This window comes from Topomyia yanbarensis, chromosome 3 (assembly GCF_030247195.1).
Source record: "Topomyia yanbarensis strain Yona2022 chromosome 3, ASM3024719v1, whole genome shotgun sequence".
NCBI classification, from domain to species: Eukaryota; Metazoa; Arthropoda; class Insecta; order Diptera; family Culicidae; genus Topomyia; species Topomyia yanbarensis.
This window is the reverse complement of record NC_080672.1, coordinates 400,032,790-400,059,023: the sequence shown is the minus strand read 5'-3', so window position 1 is coordinate 400,059,023 and position 26,234 is coordinate 400,032,790. Positions and strand designations below refer to the sequence as shown.

At 41.5% G+C, this 26,234-nt stretch overlaps 1 protein-coding gene across 1 annotated transcript in view; it reads left to right on the top strand.

Annotated features, from left to right (window-relative positions):
• The window catches only part of LOC131688324 (rap guanine nucleotide exchange factor 4-like), a 491,347-nt gene that overhangs the window by 377,258 nt on the left and 87,855 nt on the right, over nucleotides 1-26,234 (top strand). The window contains exons 14-17 of the mRNA XM_058972527.1: nucleotides 15,679-15,768; nucleotides 15,891-16,005; nucleotides 16,326-16,579; nucleotides 16,703-16,873. Of these exons, the coding sequence (XP_058828510.1) occupies nucleotides 15,679-15,768; nucleotides 15,891-16,005; nucleotides 16,326-16,579; nucleotides 16,703-16,873 (630 nt within the window). The remainder of the gene's footprint in view (nucleotides 1-15,678; nucleotides 15,769-15,890; nucleotides 16,006-16,325; nucleotides 16,580-16,702; nucleotides 16,874-26,234) is intronic.

Sequence of the window (26,234 nt, the reverse complement as noted above, 5' to 3'; positions counted from 1 at the left end):
ATATATTTTTGACCGAAACACAGATTCCAATGTGGCTTCCCTGTTCGTTGGCGGTTGCATGCGTAACATGCATGATAGCAAACTGTGCTTTCGTTGCGCATAGACAAAAACTTTCTTAGCAACAAATTTACGCGGATCGATGGAAAGCACAACGAAAGTTTATTATTTACGTTCGATCAATTCATTTAATCATTTCCACTTTATGTGATTTATTTCCACTTAGCCTATCCTATTTTGATTCTGCTGTTAGGTAGTATTACAAAGCCTGTTTATAAATAAATCAGTAGTGCAAATTTTCATTTTCGAATGCCAACTTTCAGCTCAATCAAACCCAACCATGAATTAAATTCAAAGCCTCCCTTAATCATTCACTTTCAAGTTGGCGGGATTTTCATAACCAAACCGTACGTCTTCATTTCAAATTGATGCTTTTTCATCACCAACCAAAGCTGTCATCTGCTCTGTAGAGGCCAGTTTAGGTTAAATGTTGACATGTTTTGCGTTTTCAAGCTTACATAAACACTAAGAAGTATGTTCAGAGTAGTTTTGATTGAAGAACCTAGTCAAAATCCCAGTACAGAGATATTCACAGGGTCAATGAAATCGAAAATGAATGGAAAATGATAGAGCAGCTCGGCTGTTTGAATGAATAAGGCAAACAAAAACTGCGAATTGAACATAGTAGGACATGAATTGAGATTTGTTCTTCCTTCAGGTTCAAAACAACCTGGTGAAAATTTGCAGCTCTGGAATAAATACACTGCCACTCGAAAAACCGATGCAAAAGCTCATCTAAGCCCATATATAAAATTGTTTTTGATTTCTTATTTATAGTTTCGATATATGAATAAGACCACTGCTTTCGCTGCATTTGTATTCGTGCATTAGGAAAGTTACAATAATGGTAAAATATAACTAGAAAGCTTGGTCTATGCATGAACTGTGACTGTACTGCCTAAAACATGATTTTTAAGCATCGGTGCGGTAAAACACAATCGAAAAGTTTTTACAATTTTTAAAAGCTGATCTTGAGCTATAAAGATTTAGTTCCAGATACTAGTTCGGTCACGGTTTTCTGTCTTCTTTCTTCATATCTTCTCAAATAAGTTTAATCGGGTTCGATCACTTAGTACAAATAAAATGACCTGATAACCAAGAAAGTTTGGTTCAATATGTAACATTCGATTTTGATTGGTTGTGCTTAAACTATACGTAAGAAATATATTTGATTTATTATTACTTTAGATGTAATAAGAAAATAAATATTTTACATTGAGCAGTATAGTCCTACGTCCACAGTTAGTGCAACCCCATAGGGCTTCCCCTTGTAGTTTTTCATCCCCAAAAGTACTCCTCCGTAAGAGTCTTCTCGATCCAAGCGAATAATATTAAAATCGTGAGAGTTGAGATCTATTCGTGAAGTAAGCCATGTTTCGCATAATGCGAACGCATCGTATTTCAAGTTATTTATTATTTTTTTAAATGATTTTCGGGATAATGCTTCTGCTATTTTACAGTAGAACAGTGATCAAATCAGTGATATCGTTCGATGAATTAGTCATCGAAGGATACAATCACTAAAAGAAGGGGCCATTTCGCAGTGCACTGCATCAAGAATTACTGCGAGAAGAAAGCTTATTAAGATGCTTTTAAGAGGGTCAGAAATATTTAATGCTGTAAACATGCAGTCCACAATGTCAGAAAAATGTATTAAGCCAGCGCTGGGGTCTTTTTCTGGCTGAGATATGGGAAAACTTGGGGTTTTTGATGTCCCAGCAAGTGCTAGTAGCTCGTTTTCTGAACTCAGGTTTTTGAGACTAGAAGCTACATACTTGTTTCAATTTTGCAGCAGTACTGCCTCGAACAGTTATTTTTGGAGGACCTTGAGGAGACACCTGTTGGTCTTTACAATGATGCTTGGGAGAGAAGATGTTCCTTCTTTTTCTATTGTTTCTAGGCACAGCAGAAGATGTTCCCTCCTGGGCACCATGGGCCACAAATCGATTTTTTTGGTCGAAAATCCAGAACTTATAAACCGTTAGTGCTAGACTGTCAGTGTCTTTGGAACAAATTTTCTACAATAAGTAACCTTCATTTTGGGGGAAAAAAATTAGGGTGGCCCTCTCAAATTTTGAAATAAAAAAAATATCTCCTGATTGGAAAAAGATAGGAGAATCTAACCTTCTAAAGAAATGTAGAAAAATCAATTCTGAGTAACTTTGTTGCAAATGCCGAAACTCTTTATTCAATGGTTTATATTTTACAGCGATTTCCCTTGTTTCGTGTAGGGTAACTCTTAAAAATTCAGTTTTTTTAATATAACATGTTTGAAGTTGATTTCTAGTGAATGTCGACTTCGGATGCCAGTTGGCTCTTACAAATACGCACATTTCTTCTTCAGAGAGCAAATCATTAACTTTTATGAAAAACAGAGTTATTGACGATGTTATGCTCAAAATTCGACATTTTCTAAGGTAAATAACTCCAAAGGTTGCGAAAAGTGGCGATCAACGTTGTGATCATCTGATAGTATTTTAAAAACACTACAAAATAAGGAGCACATGGTTTGTCTCCAAGCGACTCTTCACGACTTCACTTTTTGGGTTCATCAGAGTAGAGATGGTCGGGTTCGGGTTTTTGGACCCGAAACCCGGACCCGACCCGAACCCGACGGGTTTCGGGTCGGGTTCGGGTTCTATAAATTTAAGCTTCTCGGGTTCGGGTTGAGTTCCGGGTTTTCAAATTTGGAAATCTCGGGTTCGGGTCGGGTCCGGGTTTTTTGCAATTTTGAACTTTCGGGCTCGGGTCGGGTTCGGGTTTTTCAAATTAGAAATGATCGGGGTCGGGTCGGGTTCGGGTTTTGAACAAAACAACCCAACCATTTCTTGATGCAGTTGGTGTCTGTACACAAAACCCAGTCTCTTTTTGTAGTTGTGTAATACTTCTTGAAACGACACATATAACCAGATGACACATATAACCGTACTAAATGTTAGCACATTTGAATCGCTAGAATTCGTCGTTGTTTTCTGGTGCTCAAATATTGTATTTTTTCATTCTTGTATAAAATTCCCTCTCTTCAGATTCGCAAGCTACTCGAATTATTTTATTTTTTAAACGAACATTCATTTTAGAGTTTCAACAATTCAATTCAACAATACGTTTCAAATCTAAAATGTTTTTGCAATTTATTTTTCATGATAATTAGTAACAAACCAAGTCCACAGAAATTTCTCGAAAAATATTGGTTCAACTTTCTATTATAAATTTCGATAGGTACTTTAAAACTGATACTTAGGCCGCGGTTAGAGTAAACGCGTGAAACTCGGCTAAAGCCTACAGCAAATCGTATCTACAGCAAAGCGAGTGAAAATCTATGGGAAGTAGAGACAATAAATATCTATCTATTGATCCGCTCCTGATTGGTCGTTTTGACAGTCGCGAGAAATCGAAAAGTGGTTGTCGCGAGTATACTGAATAGTAGTACTTTTTGCTACATATTGAATTATAATTGTTTTAACTATGTATATTATAAATAGAAACATGAATTAAAATCATAATTAAATTTCAAGGCTGCACGATTTGTATATTCTTGGCATAGTTGCGATCCACGAGATGCTTTTCAACCATTGACTACAAAGACAAATTCCCATATATTGAACTCACAGATTGTCAGATTGTCCCCGGGCTGAGCCGTTGCATGATCCGGATTTCTTCATGAAAATATATGAATTTCCACGCTCTTGAGGAATTAATCGCAAATTGTGTGTTCTGTTGAAGCCATTGACGGATTTTTTAAAGTTTGGAGTCGTTCCGAAAGCTCCATTGGAGATGTCGAAGCATCTCTACTGACGCGCTTACCGTATAATCTGAAGCATAATATAATTTAGATACCCCATCATAGATAGTCCTAACGCTAATGATGTGACATAAAAAAACGCGTCAGAGAATCTTGATTGACACCCTTCGACACAAGTTTGACCGTACCATCCAGTAATAAATTATACAAATCTGCCTTTTTAAGAATGGTTTTTGATAAAGAATTAGAAATTTTGGTTAAGTGCGACGGGCAAGGTTGTTTGAAACTATCACCATCAGCTTTTTGTTTCCCCTTGAGTTAGCCACCGATTTATCCTGATTTCCGATTAAGATATCGACGATTTATAAGTTTCTCAGAACATTACAAATTCGATGTTCAATAATACTCAATATAAATGCGAATTCTACTCGCCAGTGATTCGTTTTGCCATAGACAGATATAACTCAAAGCATATGGTGATTCGAATGATTCTACTACTCTCAGATGAGCCTTGGGTCCAGCTCGGGTGACTAAAATTAGAAATCTTCGAGATCTTTGGTTGATTCTCCGTACTAGCAAGTTGGGTTCGGATCGGGATTCTCAAATTTTAAATTTTCGGGTCGGGTTCGGGTTTTCAAATTTTAAAATTCTCCGGGTCGGGTCGGGTTCGGGTTTTACAAAATTTTCATTCTCGGGTACGGGTTGGGTCCGGGTTTTTCAATTTTAAAATTTTCGGGCTCGGGTCGGGTTCGAGTTTTTCAAATTTTATAATTTCGGGCTCGGGTCGGGTTCGGGGTTTTCAATTTTCAAGCTCTCGGATTCGGGTCGGGTTCGGGTTCGAAAAAATTAAAACCCGACCATCTCTACATCAGAGTCGCCTTCGTCAGTAGATAAGTCAGTATAGATATTCGAAGGGTCCTATGGCCTAGCTATCCTTAGCATTTCTGAAAAAGATCGCTTAGAACGTCCCTTAATGGGACGTTTAAGTTGCTCCTCACGCTGTTTGTACGCGGGACATGTCGGGAGATCATGTGGATTCCCCTACAGTAGAGACACTTTTCAACACCCCTTCCACAGGAATCATCCACATGATTCCCATACCATTTCCCACAACGGACCTCATTGCATCGATGGGAGGCTGTGTGTCTCAGTTGTTTGCAATTTGTGCAGTTCATGTTCGTGGAACAAAAAGGCGAACAGGTAGACGAACCATGTTAAAATGGAGGTAGTTAGCTAGAGTAGACCCGGCGAATGTCGAATGTTCCCGTCAGCTGCGCAGAGCCGTAGCAACCTAAGGGGCAAGGGGGGGCTTTGCCTCCTCACGCGTTTTCTGCCGCACCTCGCATGTTTCTCATATATGAAATAGATACAAGATTGAAATTGAAGATTAATCAAATAAAAATTAATAAAGATCCATTTGTATAGTTTATACTGTGCTAATTAGTATCGGCACGAAACCACCGCCGCAAATTGTCACAACACAACAAGGCACGGCGCATGTTTGTGTTGGTGGTTACCCAGTAAACGGCCATATATGGCAATTATTCCACCGACCAGATTGTGGTTCAGTGGAACGCCGATGTCGATCTCAGCTTGAAACGGGCATTTGCCAGAACAGACAGACAGACAGATAAAGGTAGTTCGGCACAATCTCTTCCAAAAGATCATGTTCCAGGTGCAAACTCTTAGCAATGTTGTTGTGATGCTCGGTATTGGCTGCGATGACTAGTGCGCAGCAATCTGCCATAATGTGGTCGCAGGTCTCGTGCGGTGAATGGCACATCCGGCATATGTCCTCGACGGCTTGGTGGCAAACATACCACCTGTAATTCCTCGACGGCATTATCCTGTCGTAGTTGGTAGTCATGTCGGACTCGATCACAAAGAGAGCTTACCTCGCTTGAACCGCAGGTTAGATGCAGCCTTGTCGACGTACAACTGCTCCAACTGGTGTGGATGGGCACCGTGGACAGCTTCCTGGTTCCACGCTGCAATCTTCTCCTCTGTAGTCAGCAAATTGCAGTTAAGGTTGCTTGGTATACTCCATGTCGATTGGCATTTTCCAAAAAGTATTCACGAAGTCGTAGCACCTGCCCTTGCCTGGATGTTGTATTCCTTATCCTCCTTCATACCGTGGCAATATAAATTTTCCCAGCGCCGTCTGAGGACGGCGCATTCCCGCTAATTCTAAGCGCCTTCCTCTATTTGATGACGCCGAAACTGTAGGTCAACACGGGAATCAGGAATCAGAATATATTGGCTCAAATGGCACGTTCCCCGTACATAGTCGGGGATTTGTGCCTTGCCGTGTGTTTTCATCATTTCCTGAGCGGAAGGAAAGGACAAGGAGGTGTGGGGAAGTAGACTTGGAAGGGTGGGAAAAACAGCACAAAACAAAAAATAAACAACAGGTAAATTAAACTCACAAGTAGTTCAACTTGCCTGCGAATAAGCCTGAAGCTCTTTACCACATTGGATAAGAAACTTTAGTATGTCTCTGAGTTTCAGTCGACCAAACATGGTTTCGTCTATATAAGGACGGCTGAAGACTCGTAATCGCAATTGCGCTAGCGCTGGGCAGTTGCATATCAGATGATATGAAGTTCCGTAGTCGGATTCACAAAGATCACATGAAAAAGACTCAGCGCGCTGAATAGTTGCCATGTGATAATTGAGTTTGCAGTGGCCGGTTAAAGCCCTGGTCAGCATGCCGCAGTGGAGCTTCGAAAAATGTAAGAGATTTTTCGAAACCACTGGGCATGTTTGTTCTAGAAACGCCTTTGTTTGGCGACACGTTTGTAGATTTCTCCAATAATTGCGGTGCTCGGACGAAGCCCAGGACCGTATTTTTTCCCTTATCCAACTTGTCGAAATTGGCAGCGCGGGCTCAGGACCAACGAAGTCAATCGCTGAACCTGCCCTGGCCAATTCGTCAGCCCATTCATTTCCAGTAATACCGCAATGTCCGGGCACCCAGACAAGGTAGATAGTGTTGACAATGCTTAGTTCTTCGATTTGGGTTCGGCACGCGATCACTAGCTTGGACCGGGATTTGTCTGAGCTAAGGGCCTTGATTGCAGCCTGACTATCGGAGCAGAAGTTTATAACTCTGCCGGACAAACTCAGTTGAAGGGCCGATTGCACCCCGCACATAATCGCAAAGATTTCTGCTTGGAATACAGTACAGTATCTACCTAGTGAGTGAGATTGTTCCAGTCTCATTTCACGACAGTAGACACCAGCACCAGCACGTCCCTCCATCAGAGAACCGTCAGTGTAACAAACCACTTGCGTTTGTTGTTGTCTTTCCATAAAGCCAGACAACCACTCCTCTCGAGAGGGAATCTTAACATGGAATGTCCTGTAAGGAAAACTACAAGTGAGTGTAATATCGCTGGGAGCAAGAATATCTTCACCCCATGTAACCATTTGTGACCACAATCGTGTATGACTGGTAGCAAGATCAACATGATTACTGTTCCAAAGCCCAGTAACCTGCAGTCTGTATGCACATGATAGTGCTTCTTATTTTAAGTGTATGTGTAATGGTTTGATATTTAGAAGTGCCTCAAGAGCAGCAGTCGGAGTCGTGGTGAAAGCACCAGTCAACGCCATGAGCGCCATTCTTTGCAGATGGTTTAGCTTTGACTGGACTGTCACCACCTCTCCCCTCTGCCACCACACAAGGCATCCGTATGACAGTATTGGACGTACAATTGTCGTGTAAATCCAATAGATGTATTTAGGCTTGAGACCCCAGGTCTTTCCAAAAGTTCGTCCGCACTGCCCGAAAGCCATGCACGCTTTCTTGACTCTGAACTCAATGTGAGCAGACCAATTCAGTTTGGAATCCAATATGACTCCAACGTATTTGACTTGATCTGCACACAGCAGCTCAGAATCAAAGAACTGCAAGGGACGAACCCCGGTTGTTATTCGCTTCTTCGTGAAAAGAACCATTCAAGTCAAAGATTGTTCCGATGCAAAATCCAGTAATTAGTATTTGGTAATCGTCAGCAAACCCGTAGGTTGGAAATCCAAGCTCATTGAGTTTCTTCAACAAGCCGTCAGCTACTAAGTTCCATAACAAAGGTGAAAGAACGCCGCCCTGAGGACAACCGCAAATACTCAACTTCCGTATCTCAGCCTGTCGCAGTGACGAGCAAAGTATGCGGTTACTAAGCATTGCGTTTATCCAACCTGAGATACATGCAGGTATCCCATGACCGCGCGTCGCTTCCAGAATAGACTGGAAGGACACATTGTCAAAAGCACCCTCAATATCTAGGAATACACCCAAGCTAGATTGCTTGAGCGAGAAGGCTTTCTCAATGTTGTAAACAACATCGTGAAGCAGAGTGATCGTGGATTTCCCACACTGATATGCATGTTGCATTTTGTGCAGAGGATATTCAACTAAACTAACGTTCCTGATGTGATGATCGATCATCCGTTCCAAAGCTTTCAGAAGAAAAGAACTTAAGCTGATAGGCCTAAAACTCTTGGCTTCTTCATAGCTTGAGCGCCCCCCTTTGGGAATAAATCTAACAGTTATTTCTCGCCATGCTTTCGGGATATACCCGGTAGCAAGACTGGAAAGCAAAATCTTTTTCAAGACATGTTTAAGAATATCAAATCCCTTTTGCAGTAGCACGGGAAGTATTCCATCTTTTCCGGGTGATTTGTATGGAGCAAAGCTGTCAACTGCCCACTTGACCGATTCAGTGGAAACCAATGTGCGTGCTAGCGCCCACGAGTCCGAATCACCAGAATGAGATCCGTGAACATTGATCAACTCCGGATCGATACAACCTGGAAAGTGTGTGTCGAAGAGACAATTAAGAACATCTTTTTCGTCTGTCACATAAACACCATCTCTGGTTTTCAAGGAGTTCATCTGAAAATCATTCGATTTGGAGAGAATTTTATTTAATCTGCTAGCCTCGTTCAGACTAGAGACATTAGTGCATAGGCTTTGCCAGCCAGCCCGTTCTGCAGATCTAAGACAGTTCTTATATGCACTACGAGCTGACCTGAAAGCCCTGGAGTCATCACGCTGACGTCGGTTCCAAGCTCTTCTCATAACTTTCTTCATTCTATCAAGCTCAGCCCTCCACCAAGGGGTTCCCCTAGTCGATTTAACAGTACGAAGTGGACAAGCTTCTTCGTAGGATGCTAATATGAATGAGTTTGTCGTATCCACGACGTCATCTAAGTCGTCTAGTTGACTAATTGTTGGAAAATATCCATGAAATTTAGTCGCTAAGTTTTCCAAAAAGAGGTCCCAGTTTGTAGACTTAGGATTACGATATGTCACCACATTGAAGGTGACATCAAAATGCTCGAAAAATATATATTTATGATCGGATAGAGACGGTTCAGTTTCATTTGGAACCTGCCAATTTCCCAGTTCATGCAAAATTCTATCAGAGCAAAGTGTTATGTCTAACACCTCCTCCCTCCCAGACCTCGCAAAAGTTGGTCGGTTTCCCACATTCAGAATATGGAGATTTGTACTACTTATGTACTCCATCAGTTCAGAGCCTCTCAGATTGATGTCTGAGCTGCCCCAAATGATGTGATGAGCATTCGCATCACTGCCGATAATGAGCGGAAGCCCATTTCTGCTACAATATGATACAACGCTTTTGAAATCATCAGAAGGAGATGATTCGTTATGCGGTAGGTATGCTGAACAATATATATATTTTTTGTCTACGTTTCCGACAGTCAATGTAACTGTGACAACACAGATATCGCGAGTTGTGAGCTCCGATATGAGACACGCGTCAATAGCCTTATTTGCAAGAATGCAAGCACGAGGCATTTCACGTGGGTTAGTCATGCCTGTCTTGTTGTAAGCAATGAAGGCAGTGTTAAGTAACTTTCCAAAATAGATGTTTCCTTTATGGAAATACGGTTCTTGAACCAATGCTATGGAAGCTTTACCTTCCTGCATGAGTCGAGATAAATTCATAGTTGCTGTACGTTTATGTTGAAGATTGACTTGTGCTATTCTAACCATTGTTGATTAGAGAACTGTACATTTCATCTCCAACACAAATTGCACAACAACTAGAGGACACCAAGCGAGTTGGGATGTTAACGCATTTAGCGAGCCATATCAGGTTTAAATGGGACATGATCATTTGATTCCCACGATTTGCGAAGAAAATAATGGTCCACTGTGTCAGAGATTCGCATAACACAGCAAGGGCAAAACCCAAAATGCTCCGTGCGCGACTGGCATATTTTAGACCCTCCAATCATTAAGTCCTCGGCACGGAACTACACCTTGACTTAGGGTCTCCTACTTTCAGTCGCCTCCTACGACATGGCAGCAGGACTCCAGTGGCTCAATTCTAGGCCGGATACCACACGGCCTCTGGGCAGGTTCATCTGTACACATCGAAATTTGATAATCGAGACTCAACAAAACTTCACCGAACTACCATCAGCCGAGAGTCTCTGCAAACCCCCAGCCAACAAAAATTCGGCAAAATTAAGTGGATCATCGGTGAAAAAAAATCGGTGTGTAGAGTGAACGTTCCGTTGCGTAATGCAGCATACTGGGGAGTTCGCCCGACTCTTCCCAGGCTCCGTTCGCCATTGAGAATGTTTTAAACCCCCTCAACAATTTTACCCATAGCACGGGTCGCATGACACTATGGAATTGGGGTTCCCTGTTTGGTAGATTTTTACCACTGAAACAGGTAGTCCGTAGTGTAATTCTTAGCCGGTTGAAACAACCACTACCGACACTACATGGCTTATCTAGGCTGTTCGGTGAAAGAAGCTGACATTGAAGAACAGCTTCCATATTTAGATGGGCGAACAGCCGCAGAAGGAAGGAAGGATAACGGGAGGGGGGGGATTTGGGCTAAGCGCATATTTAAGGGCGGCACTGGCTCGCCTTGTCAGGGCTGCTTTAGGGCATGTGGTATTTAGGCCTAGGACGTATAGGGCCCACTACCTCGTCCTACCACACCCGCAGTCAGCCCCCGCTGCTGGTTCGGGTCGCGAATCACAACTAGTTGCTATCGCGATTAAGCATTATCTACCACCTATGACCCGCCCGGTTGCTTGCAGCTCAGCTTCCCACGTAGCGTTCCTCCACCACCACGGGGCCCGCCATGCGTTTTGATTGAATGTCCTACTGAGCGGGACAAAAGAATCATCTTGAATGTTCCCCCTCAAGATGCGGAGCATTCTAGACCGCAACACGTCTTTCCCACTTCTGAGCTGAACAGTGTTTTCCACCTCTTCATCATCTGCCGCAGGAACCGCAGACTACAGGATCAACTTTATACATTCAACACCTTAATGAGGAGTGAGTGCGGAGTTGTATGCCTTCTTATAATCGATATAGGCCATACTAATGTTCCGTTGGATACAACCTACTTCTCAAACATTAACTGCATCGCTGATGGCTTGATTTTTCCAGTCTTGTGTGTTTTTCATGCATCTCTTCTGTTCCTCTGTCAGGATGCTATTTTTCTCACAGTGGGCCTTTACATAAGTAGTGATAAATGTGCTCATAATCTTGTGCATACTTGTTAGACAGGTAATTGGTAATTGGGAAGGAGAATTGTAGTACCACTGATGATGAAGCGAGGCGGGCGATAAGCGAGGCTCGCGTAACGCCCAATTCCTAAGGTACTGCGTACCCTCGCGTACATAATTGATTTCGACGGAGACAGCTGACATCCCTTCGATTTCTTCACCTGCTCATTTCTCCTCGCGCATTAGCCACGGTTGCCCTTCGCAATATTGTCCGAGGGCCTCCCAAATACTGGTTCAAAAGCTAGTGACATCGCTGACCTTCGCTGCAATTGAGCTTCTTGTGGCTGATTTGGTCATAGAAGTCATTTTGATAAGACACTATTGCTGTATTAGTGTGTCACGTTTTTTCGTCTGCTGGTGAGCTCCTAGTATGCGAAGCTCAGTAGGAGCAATAATTGCACATAATTTCGTCGATCTTTTGCCGTCTATGTATGCGGTCAGCCTTCCAATAGCGGCACGGTTGTTCGATATCCGACTCTCCAATCTCTACTGTGGTTGGTTCTGGCTTTTCCCGGTGATGTTGAGACGGATCCCCTCTAGGTGTAAGTCGGTATCCTAGACATCTTACGGTTGCCACTGCAGCACAGAATACTTCCACATTCTGTACAAATTCCAGGTGAATTGGAAGCACGTTACCATTCATGATCTGAGGTTCACAGGTCAACTTTAAAGAATACTGCAGCTTCGGGATCCTGGGGTGCGACATTGTACCCGTGTCGCGACGTTGCACAATCGCCTCATCCACATTAAAAAGCAAATCGCGTAGTAGCTCTTTTTTCCTTTTTCTTAACGACTAAGAGTAAGTAAATTTTTGTTTTTATCTTGTAACGAGCGAGACGATGAAGGAAGAAAGTTTAGAACAGCGTAGAATAATGTCATATGAGTAAGCTTAAAGTTTTCCGACGACGTAACCCTTCGTGTTCTACCACTGGAGTCAGGACCGTCTTGAGTACCGTGGCTCTTAATATTAAAAGTACTTCTTCTTTCAGTCCCTTGCTTTAAATATACGTTAAATTTTATCAAAAAAATATTTGCCCCCTCACGCAAAGCAGAATTGCTACGGCTCTGCAGCTGCGACTGATGATGAATGCAAATCTTCATTAGCTGAAGTATGGGGTCGTTACAACTGCCAACTTCATGTGTCAGGCGCAATTCAAACTCGAATTAGAAACGACCCCGTCACATCCAACGCGATTTGATGGTACAACTACTCTCTACACACCTTCGTAAAAGGTCGGTAGCCAGCAATATCATTTGTGTAATTCAAATTATTTACCACCACCCGAAACTTATCAGGGCGTATTTTAGATATTTCTGGCACGGCCGAATATCGCTCCGTCAGAGCTCGAGAAAACTTCAGTAGATTCAGACACTTTTTATCTTTCTCCCGGAAGAAGATAACATAAGGCCCGGTGGCCTAGCATGGATATACTCTGACCGGGGATTTGATTTTATTTCTACATCCATCTCACCTTGAGGCGAGCCATTGTCATGAAAAATCACTTTTGCGCGGGCCTATTGCCCAGTGCACGTTATTAGGAGAACCAAGAAGGAGAAACGTAAAATAATAACGATAGTTAACTTGTGTATATAACGGTATCCAGACGGCTCATTAGAAAAACACTGCTTCACCGGTCACTGGCCGGATAACAGTAAACTCAGAAACAGAAACACAAAAGAAGGGAAAAAATACTGAAACCTCGACGAGGCGAAAAATGCGCAATATAATCTTGGCAGCGGATTAGCACTATTCTTTTTCGCGTTACACAGCACGGACGGGAAAGATAAACTAATCGGTGTCTATTTTCTAATCTCGCCCAGAGCATGCTCAAAACATGTTCTGTTATAGCTATCAATAAATCAAACAATCAAGTACTACCGCTTTGTTGCTTATTCACTACACAAATAATATAATATTATTCCTACGACTGCCCAGTAGAATGAGAAAGCCACAGAAGTGAAAAGTATCTCTACTACACGGGAACAAATCCGTTCCTCGAAATGAAAAAACTGACTCATGATTTTCGGAATATAGTGTTTTTTCATGTTATGAAAATACACCATGATTTCTGTGCATCATATCATGAACTATTTGTCCGTAACGCAGTATATGCGTTACTTTTTTTCGTCGATGAATATAATTTCAGACGTTTTAATGGCGATTCTGATTCCTGGTAACATGAACTAATTTTCTGAAAATTGTCAATTTATTTTATGAAATTGAAAATGAATTATGGATTTATCAATCCAATTATTATTTATTTACTAAAATTAATTAACCTCTCACAATTACTATTATTAAATTGGCAGAATTTTCATGCAAAAGTCTTAATTTGAAAACGACACTTATTCATTCACCAGGGTTTTCGCTCAAAAACCGTGTTAGAATCCTAGTGAATAAATTTTAAAATCGACAATTATGTTGAAAATGATTGAGGTGCAGTATTGACGCATCGTATGATAAATGATGCAACGAATAACTGCAGTTCGAGCATATTAGAATTGTTCGTGTTTAAACAAACCTGACACTATTGAGGAGATCCTAATGTGCTTATTTAATAGTCTGCGCAAAAAAGGATAACTCGACAATTTTATTTTCAAGTTAATTGAGAAATTGGCCATTATTAACAATCGTCATTGTCAGCTTTCGCAACCGATTTATAACGCGCAATTGGCCAACTGCGGTGTAGTGCTGATCGCAGTGGTAATATTCCCTTTTGAGATCAATGCTTTAGCTTCTGCACCACCAGTGTAGGATAGAGATAACCTAAATACTGTTGCTATTTTTACTCCTTTCACTGGTTCGGTAACTTATGGCTTATCTATTTTCTAATTGGTATGCGAGAAAATTTTCACTTCTACGTAGCACAAAACTGAACTCGAAATTTTTTAATAAAGTATGCTGTAATTTTTCCGGAAATTAGTTCTAAAAATTCATGATAATTTGCCTATGTTCAAACATATTAGCTTGTGAGCTGCTTTAAAACAGGATTGTAATATTGATCGTCATAGTATAACAACTGTGTCCAAATCCACTTAGCCTCGAATAAACGCCAATTGCTAGTTCCGATTATACACTTAGGTTTGGGTCTAAAAACCAATTATAGTTATTGGACTCAAACTTACTTAAATTAAAGTAAGTTTGATTTAAAAGTTCTTCGTTCATCGCTAAAAACAGACTGCATTTGTTCAATTTGACTCATTCGATATGATGTCCGGAAGGAAAGCAGTTGAATGTACACCCCTAAATAGCGACAACCAGGCTCTCACATGGCAAACATTGCCGGTATGTGTTACACAAGTAACGACCATGATCAGTAATCATGGGAGTGCTTATTATAGTTTATGATCTTCGTCTTTTTCATCATAATATGATGAACCATTATCATGATTTCTAAGGATGGCAAAATTTTTGGTTTCATGATTTTTTATTCATGAAAACGATAAAGGATTTGTTTCTGTGTACGAGAATCACTCTTGTGATTGACTTTAAACACGTTCGTAGTAGACCAGACTTGCGCTAGATATAACAGTTACTACAGGTGGAATGGTTCTTATCCTTACGAAAGTGAAAGTAAATACGTCCAGAAATTTAGCCAAAACTAAAAGCAAATTGACATTTAACCGAAAGTCCTGAAAAGTAATTTATTTAATGCTCATCATGCTTATTCAACAAATGGTCGATGTTTTTCATACTTCAATCTAAACATTTTTTTAGGATTCCGTGAAAGTAGAACATAACTTTTGAACCACCCTATCGAGTTTGCAGTATATGCTGACACCGTTCGTGGATTGGATTTTTCAATCATCCTAGTTTGTTTGATGGTGCCACGTTTGGCAACTTCCCCCCCGTGTCGGTGCGTGGAGACATGATTTATAATAATAATAATATATATATTTTCGATTGAAACGGGGAAAAGCAGGAACGTTGCCCCATGTGTGCAGTGACATTTCCAGTTAAATCCCATAGTCCCTGCTGTAGCTGACTGAAAATGCATTGTACATATATACTTGTACGGATGCAGTTTTTATACGAAGTGAAATCACATTTTGCTTGCATGCTGCCAGTCAAATCGAGAAAACTTCTGATGACAATTTATGTTGGACTGTGAATGGGTCCTGAAACGAATATCCATGAATGGAATCAACCAAACGTTCTGTTTAATGTATGCTGTTATCATCAACGTCAAGGACACACATCTTGCAATCCGGAAACTAACATTAAGCGAATTACGATCTCATTTCCCGATGCTTCCTACTTTGATACAATTCTTACAACACTTTTTTTTTTATTTTTTTGCCTCATCCCCGTACAGGAAATTGCTACTGATGTCGAGTCGGAAGGTTTGCTCCAGGAGGAAGCTAGTATCATTCATCACGTGCTAACGCAATTATCCCGATATCAAGTAAGAGCCACTGGCGAAGATACAATTGTGGACAGGAAAGAGTTTTTTTTTCTAACGAGCTTCTATTCCCATTTTTTCCCTATCTTTTCTTTTTTTTTGCACTTGGTGATCTACCTTCACAGGAGGATCGACAGATGAATGCCAGCCAGAAGTGGAAACTACCGCCCAACGGACAACCCATTTGCCTATTCAGTGGAAACACACACTCAAAGACTGTCATAAGACCGGATGACGACAGTGAGTATTATAGCTTGTTAGGATGCTATTTTTGTGCTGCTGTTAGTTGAATGCGGCTCTGATGACTCCTGAAAGGAGAGCTTAAAAGTGGTTTGCATTTATGGCTTTTATGAGAAACGGTTTTGATGTGGGAGTTACAGTGAAGTGCCTTACGTACTTTGTTGTTTCGTTGAGTTCCTGTATAAATTATTTGTTCTCGCTGTTAACCAGGCTGAGTCTTATAACAGTGGAGAGTTAGACAACCCAATGTTACATCTCAAATCATTTTTTTCAATAATGAATCAAAAAGGCTATTAACTAATTGCCGCCTCTGTCCACAGTAATCTTCCGCGTCTACTGTGCGGATCACACGTATTGCACCCTGCGCTTCCCGATGGCCACCTCGGCCGAAATCATTAAGGCGTGCGCAGCGGACAAACTGAAGCTACCCCGCATCCCGGACGATCTGCTGCTGGTGGAAGTCAAGAGCAACGGGGAACGGTCCGTGTACAAGGACACCGACGTCAGCATACCGACGGCACTGAGCCTGAACGGGCGAATATTCGTTTCACCAAAGGACCACCTGGACGCACTGGTATGGTAACTGGCAGCTTCCCAACATTTTGCGGGGTGGCGCTTATGCGCTTTTGCCTATTTACAAAGCGTGCGTTGATTGCTGTTTGTATTTAATTGTCGTGTTTTCAAATTCGACTTTCAGACTCCCCTACCGGAGCAGGAGCTTCCGACCGAGGCGCTCGATATGGACTTCGAGGCGCTGCCGACCAAGGACGTTGCCTACCACATGACGCTGTTCGACTGGGATCTGTTTTGGGCTGTGCATGAGTACGAGCTGTTGTACCATACCTTCGGTAGACATCATTTTAATAAGGTAAGTTATCTGGCAATGTGCAATTGCGGTGGTTTTGGCGTTGAATCGAATTTCTATAGGAAAGCGGAATAATACATAAACTATTCTATTGTCGATAACAAATGTAATTGCAATTAAATATTGAGTGATATTATTTTAGGTCTTAAAACGGAAATATGTTACCATCAGAACTTCAAAATTGTTGAAGGTTTGGAGATTCTACAATTTGCATGGAATTGCATTCAGTAGACGACAATCACAAAACCTAAAAGCACTTTTTTCTGCGAAACGCTTTGGTCTTTAATTTCTATAAAATCGGTAAATAAAAATACCAATTATAGAAAACATGACAATGACATTTGAAGTGAACAATATTTATGACGTATTTTTCCGTCATATATGAGAATTTAATATGCTTTGACCTATAAAATAAAATATATCTTAAATTCGGCTGAACAAGCCGGAGATCAGTCAATTGCGACGCAACTTTTATGTGTATCTTGTAAGACGTAAATATTCACGTATTCAGCAAAGTTGAATGTTTATTCATCATTTTCTTATTATTTTTCATGTTTTTGGTTGCTGCATAATCCGTTAGAACACAATTTTGTACATAACACGCACCATAACGAATCAATTTATGATCCCAGCACAAGTATCAAGTTGCGGTCATTACTGCACGAACATTGTGTCATTGTGATTCTGCATGGACACACAAAGCAAAGATTCCCCTATTATCATATTCCAATGTTCGTACACGGGGGTTATCTTGCAACAAAATAGATTCCGTGACAAGAGCTTGTGCGACCGACCCTCGCTGCTACTTCGTTATCGATCTGGACTAGCTGAAGTTGCACAGGGATAATTATGCTTGGGAGTAGCGAAACATCTTTCAATGTGCAACTTCTGGTAATCCTAAAGAGTTTATTGATTAATACCGGCACCGGCCAGGCCCGAACGTAGATCGCGAAAGGAAAGGGAAGGAATGTTAGTCCGATACTTGCTTTTGCTAGAGGCAGTATATACTATTCCGCCCTCCACAAGTATGACGGGAGGAGGATATGTGTTAGTAGGGGAATGTGTTCGGTTGTCGGCACACTTTTGTTTTTGGCTCACAACATTACTCCAATTAAACAATATATGAGAATAAGCATACCAATGGAAAGCTAGAGGCCGTAGCTGATAACTTATGAAAGAAATTAATTTATTCTGTCAACTTGAAAAAATTTATTAACAATTTAGTAAAATGATAATTTTTTACCATTTTGAAAAATGTGGTCGGTTCTCGGCACCCTAAAAAATGACTAAAAATAGGAAAATAAAAAAATCTTTTTCCATTTTATTCTTGATGATTATTATTCCATCAAGATTAAAAGGGAAAAAGATTTTTTTTTATTTCAACAACCATCAAAGGCATTATGAACATCATTCTTCATCAGAACCACAATATGTGTATGTGAAAAACCAGTGCGAATATTACGCACTACTAAGGCACTGACAGATCGCATTCACTACAATTTAGTTAGTTTCAGGCAGTCCATTTTTTACCAAAGCTTCAGACAGATCAGATAGAGGTCAGCCAAAAGAGGAGGGGGGCTACAAAGTTAAACCCTCTCTCTCTCACACCAAATTGTCTGGTCGTGACAATCTGGTATATACAGTGCTACCTAGCGGTGCAAACACGACCAGGTGGGCTTTCTTCATGTAAATGTAAAAGGCTAAACCGGAAGTCGCCTTCCTGGTTTCAGAATGGTACCAAAGATCGATCTCTGGTATCTATTCGTAAAGCCCGTTCCAAAATACTCATATTGATTAAGTTATTGAGAGCATTAGCCACAAAAATGGGGTGCCGACAACCGACCATGTTTGGGTGCCGACAACCGATTTTAGTAACCTTTTTGAAAACCTATCAAAAAAAAATTGTGGCGAAAATTCCGATACCATTCAATGTTGAATCACAAAATAGAATAAATTCTCATCGTAAATATTCAATACGCATACTTTTTCGATCGATTTACTTCTTTCTATAACACTAAGCGAATGATCAAAAAAAACTTTTGAGCAGATTTTATCTTGTTCAAAAAATATATTGGTTGAAGAACACAACATTCGTGTCTGTTTGCTTCAGCAATCAGCATAAAAATATCGTGATAATATAACACACAAATAATATTTATCAGAATATCCATGTCTGGTTTCTGTCAAAAGCTACATAGGGGTGCCGGCAACCGACCACTTTCCCCTAATTATAGAAGTTGGATTCTACTTCTGTATTACCGACGCCAGAGAAGTGACTCCACTATCGGGACTAGATATCGATCCATCAACTCATGGACCGGGGACCAACTGCTTTACATCCCTTCCGAAGGAAGACGTGACCACAGGTTTTTTCACATCAGAAAAATCTCAATGACCTCGGCTGGGATTGAACCTAGAGTAGCCCGAGGAAGTATAAATAAGCACAAATCCGCACTGGACACTCCGAAGTATATGTAGAAAAAGTACTAAACACAACATTCAATGTGTGTGGGAAATATTGTGACTGGAAAACACATTGAAAGTGATAACAAACTCCTATGCGGTATACGTTATGATCGTTTTGCTAAATGGAAACTGTGAGAAGCGAGAGAGGGAGAGAGAAATGTTTGAAATTTGAAATTTGAACGGTTAAGATGCCCTTACACGCGCAATAAAAGTGACATTACTAAGTATTGACATTACTGCAATTGAATGGTAATTCCGTCTCGCCTCATATGATCATTAAAAATGACATTACTTGTATTTGTATTTGTATAAAAAAAGTCCAACTGACAATTTGTCTTAATGAACTATACTAAACTAAGGTAAACTTAACATAATTAAAATAGTGACAATACACGACGACGAAACTGCGAAGAGTTCATGACGAAGTCAAAAATTTCAGCAAACTCGTTGAAGCGATGACTCATTGCTAAAATTGGACTATTGGTAGCGTAGTTAGTGCTGCGCATTTCAGAATGCAGCAGGGCTCGAGGGCGAAGAGAACGGGTAGGCGCGTAGAGGTTGATTTGCGCTAGTAGCTCCGGATCATCATATTCAGCCAGCAGAATCTTTGACACGAAGGTAGCTTACGCTGCATGTCTCCGGCGTGTTAAAGTATTAAGTCCTAAAAGACGACAACGGTCCTCGTACGGTGGCAGGTTTAATGGATCGTTCCACGGCAATTCACGTAACGCATATCGTATGAATTTACGCTGGACTGCTTCGATCCTAAGGCTCCTAGTATAGAGGATCCCGCGATAGCATAGAGGATCCCGAAATTCGTTGGATATTTTGAAAATAAATCTCAGCAAACGATTGGCTCTGTCGATGGTCGCTGAGACGAGATGAGTATACGTTAGCTTATCATCAAGAATGACTCCTAGATCCTTCACGTGGTCAACGCGTTGTAGTAGAGTTCCTGTGATGTTATAGTTGAAGGTAACCATATTTCTCGTTCGATAATAGCTGATGACAAAACATTTTGCAACGCTAAGGACCATCGTGTTTCTTACACACCAGCTATAAAAGGTGTCAATAAGATGCTGTAGCTCACGGCAATCGGCTTCATTCCGTATAACAAGGAAAATTTTTAAGTCGTCGGCAAAAAACAGCTTTCCTCCACGGCTTAGAACGAAAACCGCATCGTTCACGAACAGTGAAAAAGTAGTGGACCTAGCGTACTACCTTGAGGAACTCCGGAAGTGTTGAAAAAGGATTCTGAAACAATATCGCCAATTTGAACAACGATTTCACGGTGCACAAGGTAGGATCGAAACCAATGGCAGAATCTAGTAGAACACCCTAGCTTATCAAGCTTTGTTATCAGTATCTCATGATTAACTCTATCAAAAGCTGCCTTTAGATCAGTGTAAATAGTATCCACCTGCAATTTCTTAGACATTTGTTCCGTGCAAAATGACGTAAAGCAGACGAGATTCGTCTCGACTGAACGTCCTGGGAAAAATCCGTGCTGAGATGTACTAATGTAGTGTCGACAAGCAGAAAATAACGCCTCGTTTATAATTGATTCAAACACTTTAGATTCGACTCCTAGCGAAGTAATTCCGCGATAGTTCGCTATGTTGAGTTTGTCACCTTTCTTGAATACCGGGAACATAACTGAGCATTTCCAATCCTCAGGAAACGTTTGCTGCTGAAGCGATAGGTTAAAAATATATGCAAGTGGTGTTACAAGTAAGTCCGAACATTTTTTCAATACAGTTGAAGGTATAGCACTGAGGCCGGGTGCATAAGATGACTTGGTTTTCCGTATTGCAGATATAACCATTTGTTCAGAGACAGTAAACACATCCAAATCAACAGCACAAGCAGGAACGTCGCGAGAGGCATTTTCGAGTTCGTTTGCGGTTGGCGAGTGAGTTGAAAAAACACTCGAGAAGAATCTGGCAAACAGCGTACATTTCGCCACAGTTGTCGTAGATTCTTCGCCGTCGTAAAGCATCCTTGATGGAAGTCCAGTTTCTTTTCGCTTCGTGTTGACAAATGACCAAAAGCCCTTCGGGTTTCGGCGTAGATTATTCTGGATGCGGTTTACATAGCGTTTGTACAGAAGCTTGTTGTAACAACGATACTCATTACTGGCTAAAGTGAACATGCGCTTAGAAAGAGGACACCGTCGATTTGTGTACGCACGTAGGGTTTTTGCTCGAGCACGTTTTAGCTTTCGAAGAGTGCTGTTTGACCAGGGCGGCTTGCTAGAAGGCTGACATTTAGGCACTGGGTCTCAACACAATTCAGTAGTAGTCGCTTGTAGATGGCATGCAGTACACTCCAATCAATTTGCGACAGAAATCAGTTTTGCGAAAGTTGAGACGGTCGACAGAAAGAGTTTCTACATACTGAACTGATCGAATAGTGCCAATTGAGATTTCAAGCGCCGGATGAAAGTTGTCAAGTGGAACAATCACGCTGGATGCTTCATTGACGGAACATACAGGTATAATAGTTTCACTAACAAAGACGAGATCCAGAAAGCGTGACTGGTGGTTAGGAATCATGCTTACTTGACTTAGCCCGTTGAAAGCAAATCCGTCCAGTAGCAAACGACTGGCGATGTTGGTTGTCGAAGCAATCGGGTCTGGGTAAGCGTATCCGTGTCGTGACGGCACCCATATGAGCCCTGGCTGATTGAAATCACCAAGGACAATCATCACGCCATCCGCGCCAGCTTGTGAAGAAGCGTTATTCACAGCATCCATGTGAAGTTGCATGATATTGCAGTCGAGTCGCTTTTCAGGAGGAATATAGACAGCACCAATATAAAAGTTCCTCGATGGAGTTGTAATTCTAACCCAAACAGCCTCAACACTGGTTAAACTACCTACATCAATCTCACATGAGGCAAATGCGGTGGAAACAGCAATCAAAACTCCTCCTCCACGTCCGCGAATACTGTTGTCACTATTTCGGTCCGCACGGTATACGGTGTAAGCATCGCCGAAAAGCTGCACTGATGTTATACGCGCATCGAGCCATGTTGCGGTGAAGACGCAAACATCGTAGTCACCGTCCACAGCAGCTAAATACACGTCATCAATTTTCATCTTAAGCCCTCTCGCGTTCTGGTAGTAAATCCGCAAACCATCAGTGTCATGTGAGAGGTGTCGTGCTGCATTCCAAGTTTCAGGACTGCGGGCTCGATGATCACTATCACCGCAAATAGCGCGGGGAGAGCAGAATATACTGTTGTCAGGAAGGGGAACAAGCTGCGATACGGAGGGAATGACTGCGTCATAACTGTTGTGTCCAGCGGCTGACTGCAATGGGAGGCATACTTGAAGGTGCGCAGTATCAAGTGTAGCTTCGGAAGGACATATATTATTCAAATGTTTACCTGAGCGGACAGATGCGATGCGATCGAAATTATCATTTTGACATTGAAGGTTCGCTGGAGCGGTAGAGTCGATTGAGTTGTGTTCATCAGCAAACTGTAAGTGAAATTTACATTGAGGGTGTGCAGCATCTTGAAGTGCTTCGGAAGGACATATACCCTTCTTGGCTTTACCTGACACAGAAGAAGTTGCCGATTCGTCAGGTAGTCCGATGTCGCTCACCGAGGAACATGAAGTTAGACAGACGAGTTTATCCGGGATAGCTTGGTGCTACTGTCCACCACCAGATAGATTCTTCTCCGCAGCAATCCTGATGATAGGCCGTTGATTTTTTGAATTGGTCACAAATTCACGAAAGTAGATGTTCTCCGGCTAATAGTCTTTGGACAGAGCTTTATCCCTGCATGATTTGCTAACGCCAACTTTGAAGGTGATGAAGCTCAGCGATGAGAGATCCTTGTCCTTAGGCGAACTATTTTTGGTTGCATATCCTTTCCCAAACAATCTTTCACAAGTCTAGAAACTTCATCGTCCGTCGTGCTGGGATCAAATGCAGACAAGTAGACCTATAACAGCTCCTCAGGTGGTGATACTGTTTTTATCGTTTCAAACGCAGCTTTTGCTCCACGAATATTAGTGATTTTTGCTTTGAGCGGATCATCTTCACGCTTGTGCTTAGGAGTGCTTGGAACGGGATTATATGCAGCAATCCTTGTCCAAGGTGTATTTACCGTTGGAGATAGCGGTTTTGTGTCGACTTTAACCGAGAGAGCTTTAACGACATCTTTTAAATCAGCTATGTCATCATTTAATGATTTCAGAGAATTGTCGTCGGGCATTGCATTGTCGCAACAACGCGAAGCCATTCTGCGGAAACTATCGTTACAAAACGAATCAGCACATCCGTTACACATCCAGAATAAATTCCGTGAGTGGATTCCCAGGACATCACGAACGTCATAATCCAACTTGACACATATCATGTGAAACGAATTTCCGCAATACCCACGACAGGTGATTCGCTCAGATTCATTTATGACTTTCGAGCAGTTGGTACAAGCCATGCTTTTGAGCGAAGAAAATAACGCAATAAACGAAGAAAATAATGCAATAAACGCAGCAAAATGAAGCGAACTTGCATGCAACTATCAGCTATCCACCAGAAGGTGTCGCTTTTGCCAACAAATTGAGCGTAACGTTGTGCAAAGTGATAACGTCAAGTAGAAAAAAACACGAAACTATCACTTTCACTAAAAACAACACTTGCAGCTATCAGACATGATGCTGGTCAAGTTCACGGAACTTCAAAGTTCTTGCACAACCGATTACTAGCCCTGATGACGACCGGGGTGTAGCAAACAGTGATGCCAAAAAGTGAATCAGTAATAACATTACTAACGCCTCGTGTAAAGGTACCTTTGGGCGCTTTATGCTTTATTAGCGTGTTCTTTCAAGTTTTGCACTGGGAGCCATCTCTACCACCGAATACCATATACAAAGAAGACTGACAACTCTGTTTAAAATTTGAAGACAGCAACAGCAGTACCTCTTTCGAGTAAATGTGGTACTTTCCTGTACTTTCCACAATGACTCACGCACACATGTCTACTATTGCAATGAGGTTCCTAGCTTCGCACAAAAGAGGCACCGCAACCCAATGCATTATATACAGGTATGGCGAAGATGGCACTTTGATATTCGTAAGATGAATCTTACATGAGTGGTGTGAGTGATCACACAATAAATCGACTTGCTTTCGTCATACCGTTCGTTCTGCTCTCAGTGAATCGTGTGAACGCTATGACGTCGACCCGTTGTGCTTCTGGATTGTTTACATATTTTTGGTTGCCAACACTAGCAAACCGTGTGTTCTGCCACACCTATATATACCACATTGACCGTAACCTGCTTACCATCCATGCTGTCCGGGAGCTTTCTTCGCCTTCAGCCCTTTTGCCACTACAAGGAGCTCATCGTTGGAAACTCGATTGTGCGGTTTACGTGACCATGCGGTTCGGTTGTGCTTCGGGAACAGTTAATTTTCAGTTTGTCAGCGCACATTTCAGCTGGTTTCGTTGGATCCCTGATATCGGCCATCACGACACCGTAAGCGTTGCTCCGGGAGTTAGCGTCTACTTCTCTGCATGGGTCCTTGTGGCAGGTGGACTTATTATAAGCTACCTCTTGTTTAAAAGCGGTCCGGAATGTCACCATAATGGTCATGTGGGTATGGACATGTGCGTGTGGTTCGCACTTGATAAGGACGGTAAATTGCGTTTGGGTGGGTATTTCAATCTATTGCGGACAACAGTAGTTACATTCGCTTACATTCAACGATAACTTGTTTCAACAGTCAATAAATCATATTGCGCTTTTGCTTCATCTGATTTCGATGAAATTTAAAAAAAAACCTCTGATCGTTACACATTACAATGAATCAACAGATAGGTTGGATACAGTAGATCTAGTATCATAAATGTCAGGGACGGCGAAACACTTTTTTCCCGAGTGGGTAGTAAGATTCGGAGTAATTTCTACTCGTAGTGACGAAAGTTCAAAGATGGTGTATGTAAGTGAAAGTGAAAATTTCTCTATAACACTTGGTGGCTATTTGGAAATACCATTTGTTAACGGCCTGTGTGACCGACGACTCAGCGAAAATGTATATGTTGATTACTGATACTACAAATGCTCCACAGCTATGAACCAATTGCTCTATTCTTTTAAATTTCGTTGCATTAATTTTCTGTTTCCTCCGATAAAACCTTCTTTGCGTGGGTACTGAAGCCCGCATGATAGTGATGACTAATGGGAAGGTATCTCCGACAACAGACAGCCCCTCTGGCTCAATGGAGGTCGATTTGAATATTTATCCGATGGTAAAATATTGCCAATAAATCTGCTTTTCGATATAAATTATATCTACAACCAGACCGAATATAACCCATTTGAATATTTGTGTACGAAAAAGTATCTTGTCTACGTACCCGCCTGGGAAGTAGAGGTTGATGGTGTAGTCTCCAACAGAAGCGTTAATCGAAAAATATAAGGTGGGTTCCCTTTGCTTTAGTCAGCGAAAATTCTGATTTGCAAGCAAGTGCATTCAGCATAAAATGAGGAGCATAAGAACTTATTTTCAATCAGTCTCATGTCGAGCCTTTCGCCTGATCTACTCTTCCAAACTTTGTTCTTTTGAACGGGGCTCGTCTACCTGTTCGCCTTTTTGTGCCTCAGGGCATGCCGTCATTGCGAACATTTGTGCCATACAGCTACTCAGCGTAGAAACGTATAAACCGCGACTAATTTCTACACACCCTTATCCACTAAATAGCGAGAATTTGACAATCCTATTGAGAGAACATGTTCTAATGTCCTCGTAAATTTTCGAAAAAAGAAAACCAATTCCTCTCTTAAGCCTCTAGGTAAAGGCCTGAGAGTGTCCTTTGATGGGTGCTAATACAAAACCGAAGTAAGTGGCTCCTCATTTCAGAAATCTTAGAAACTAACAG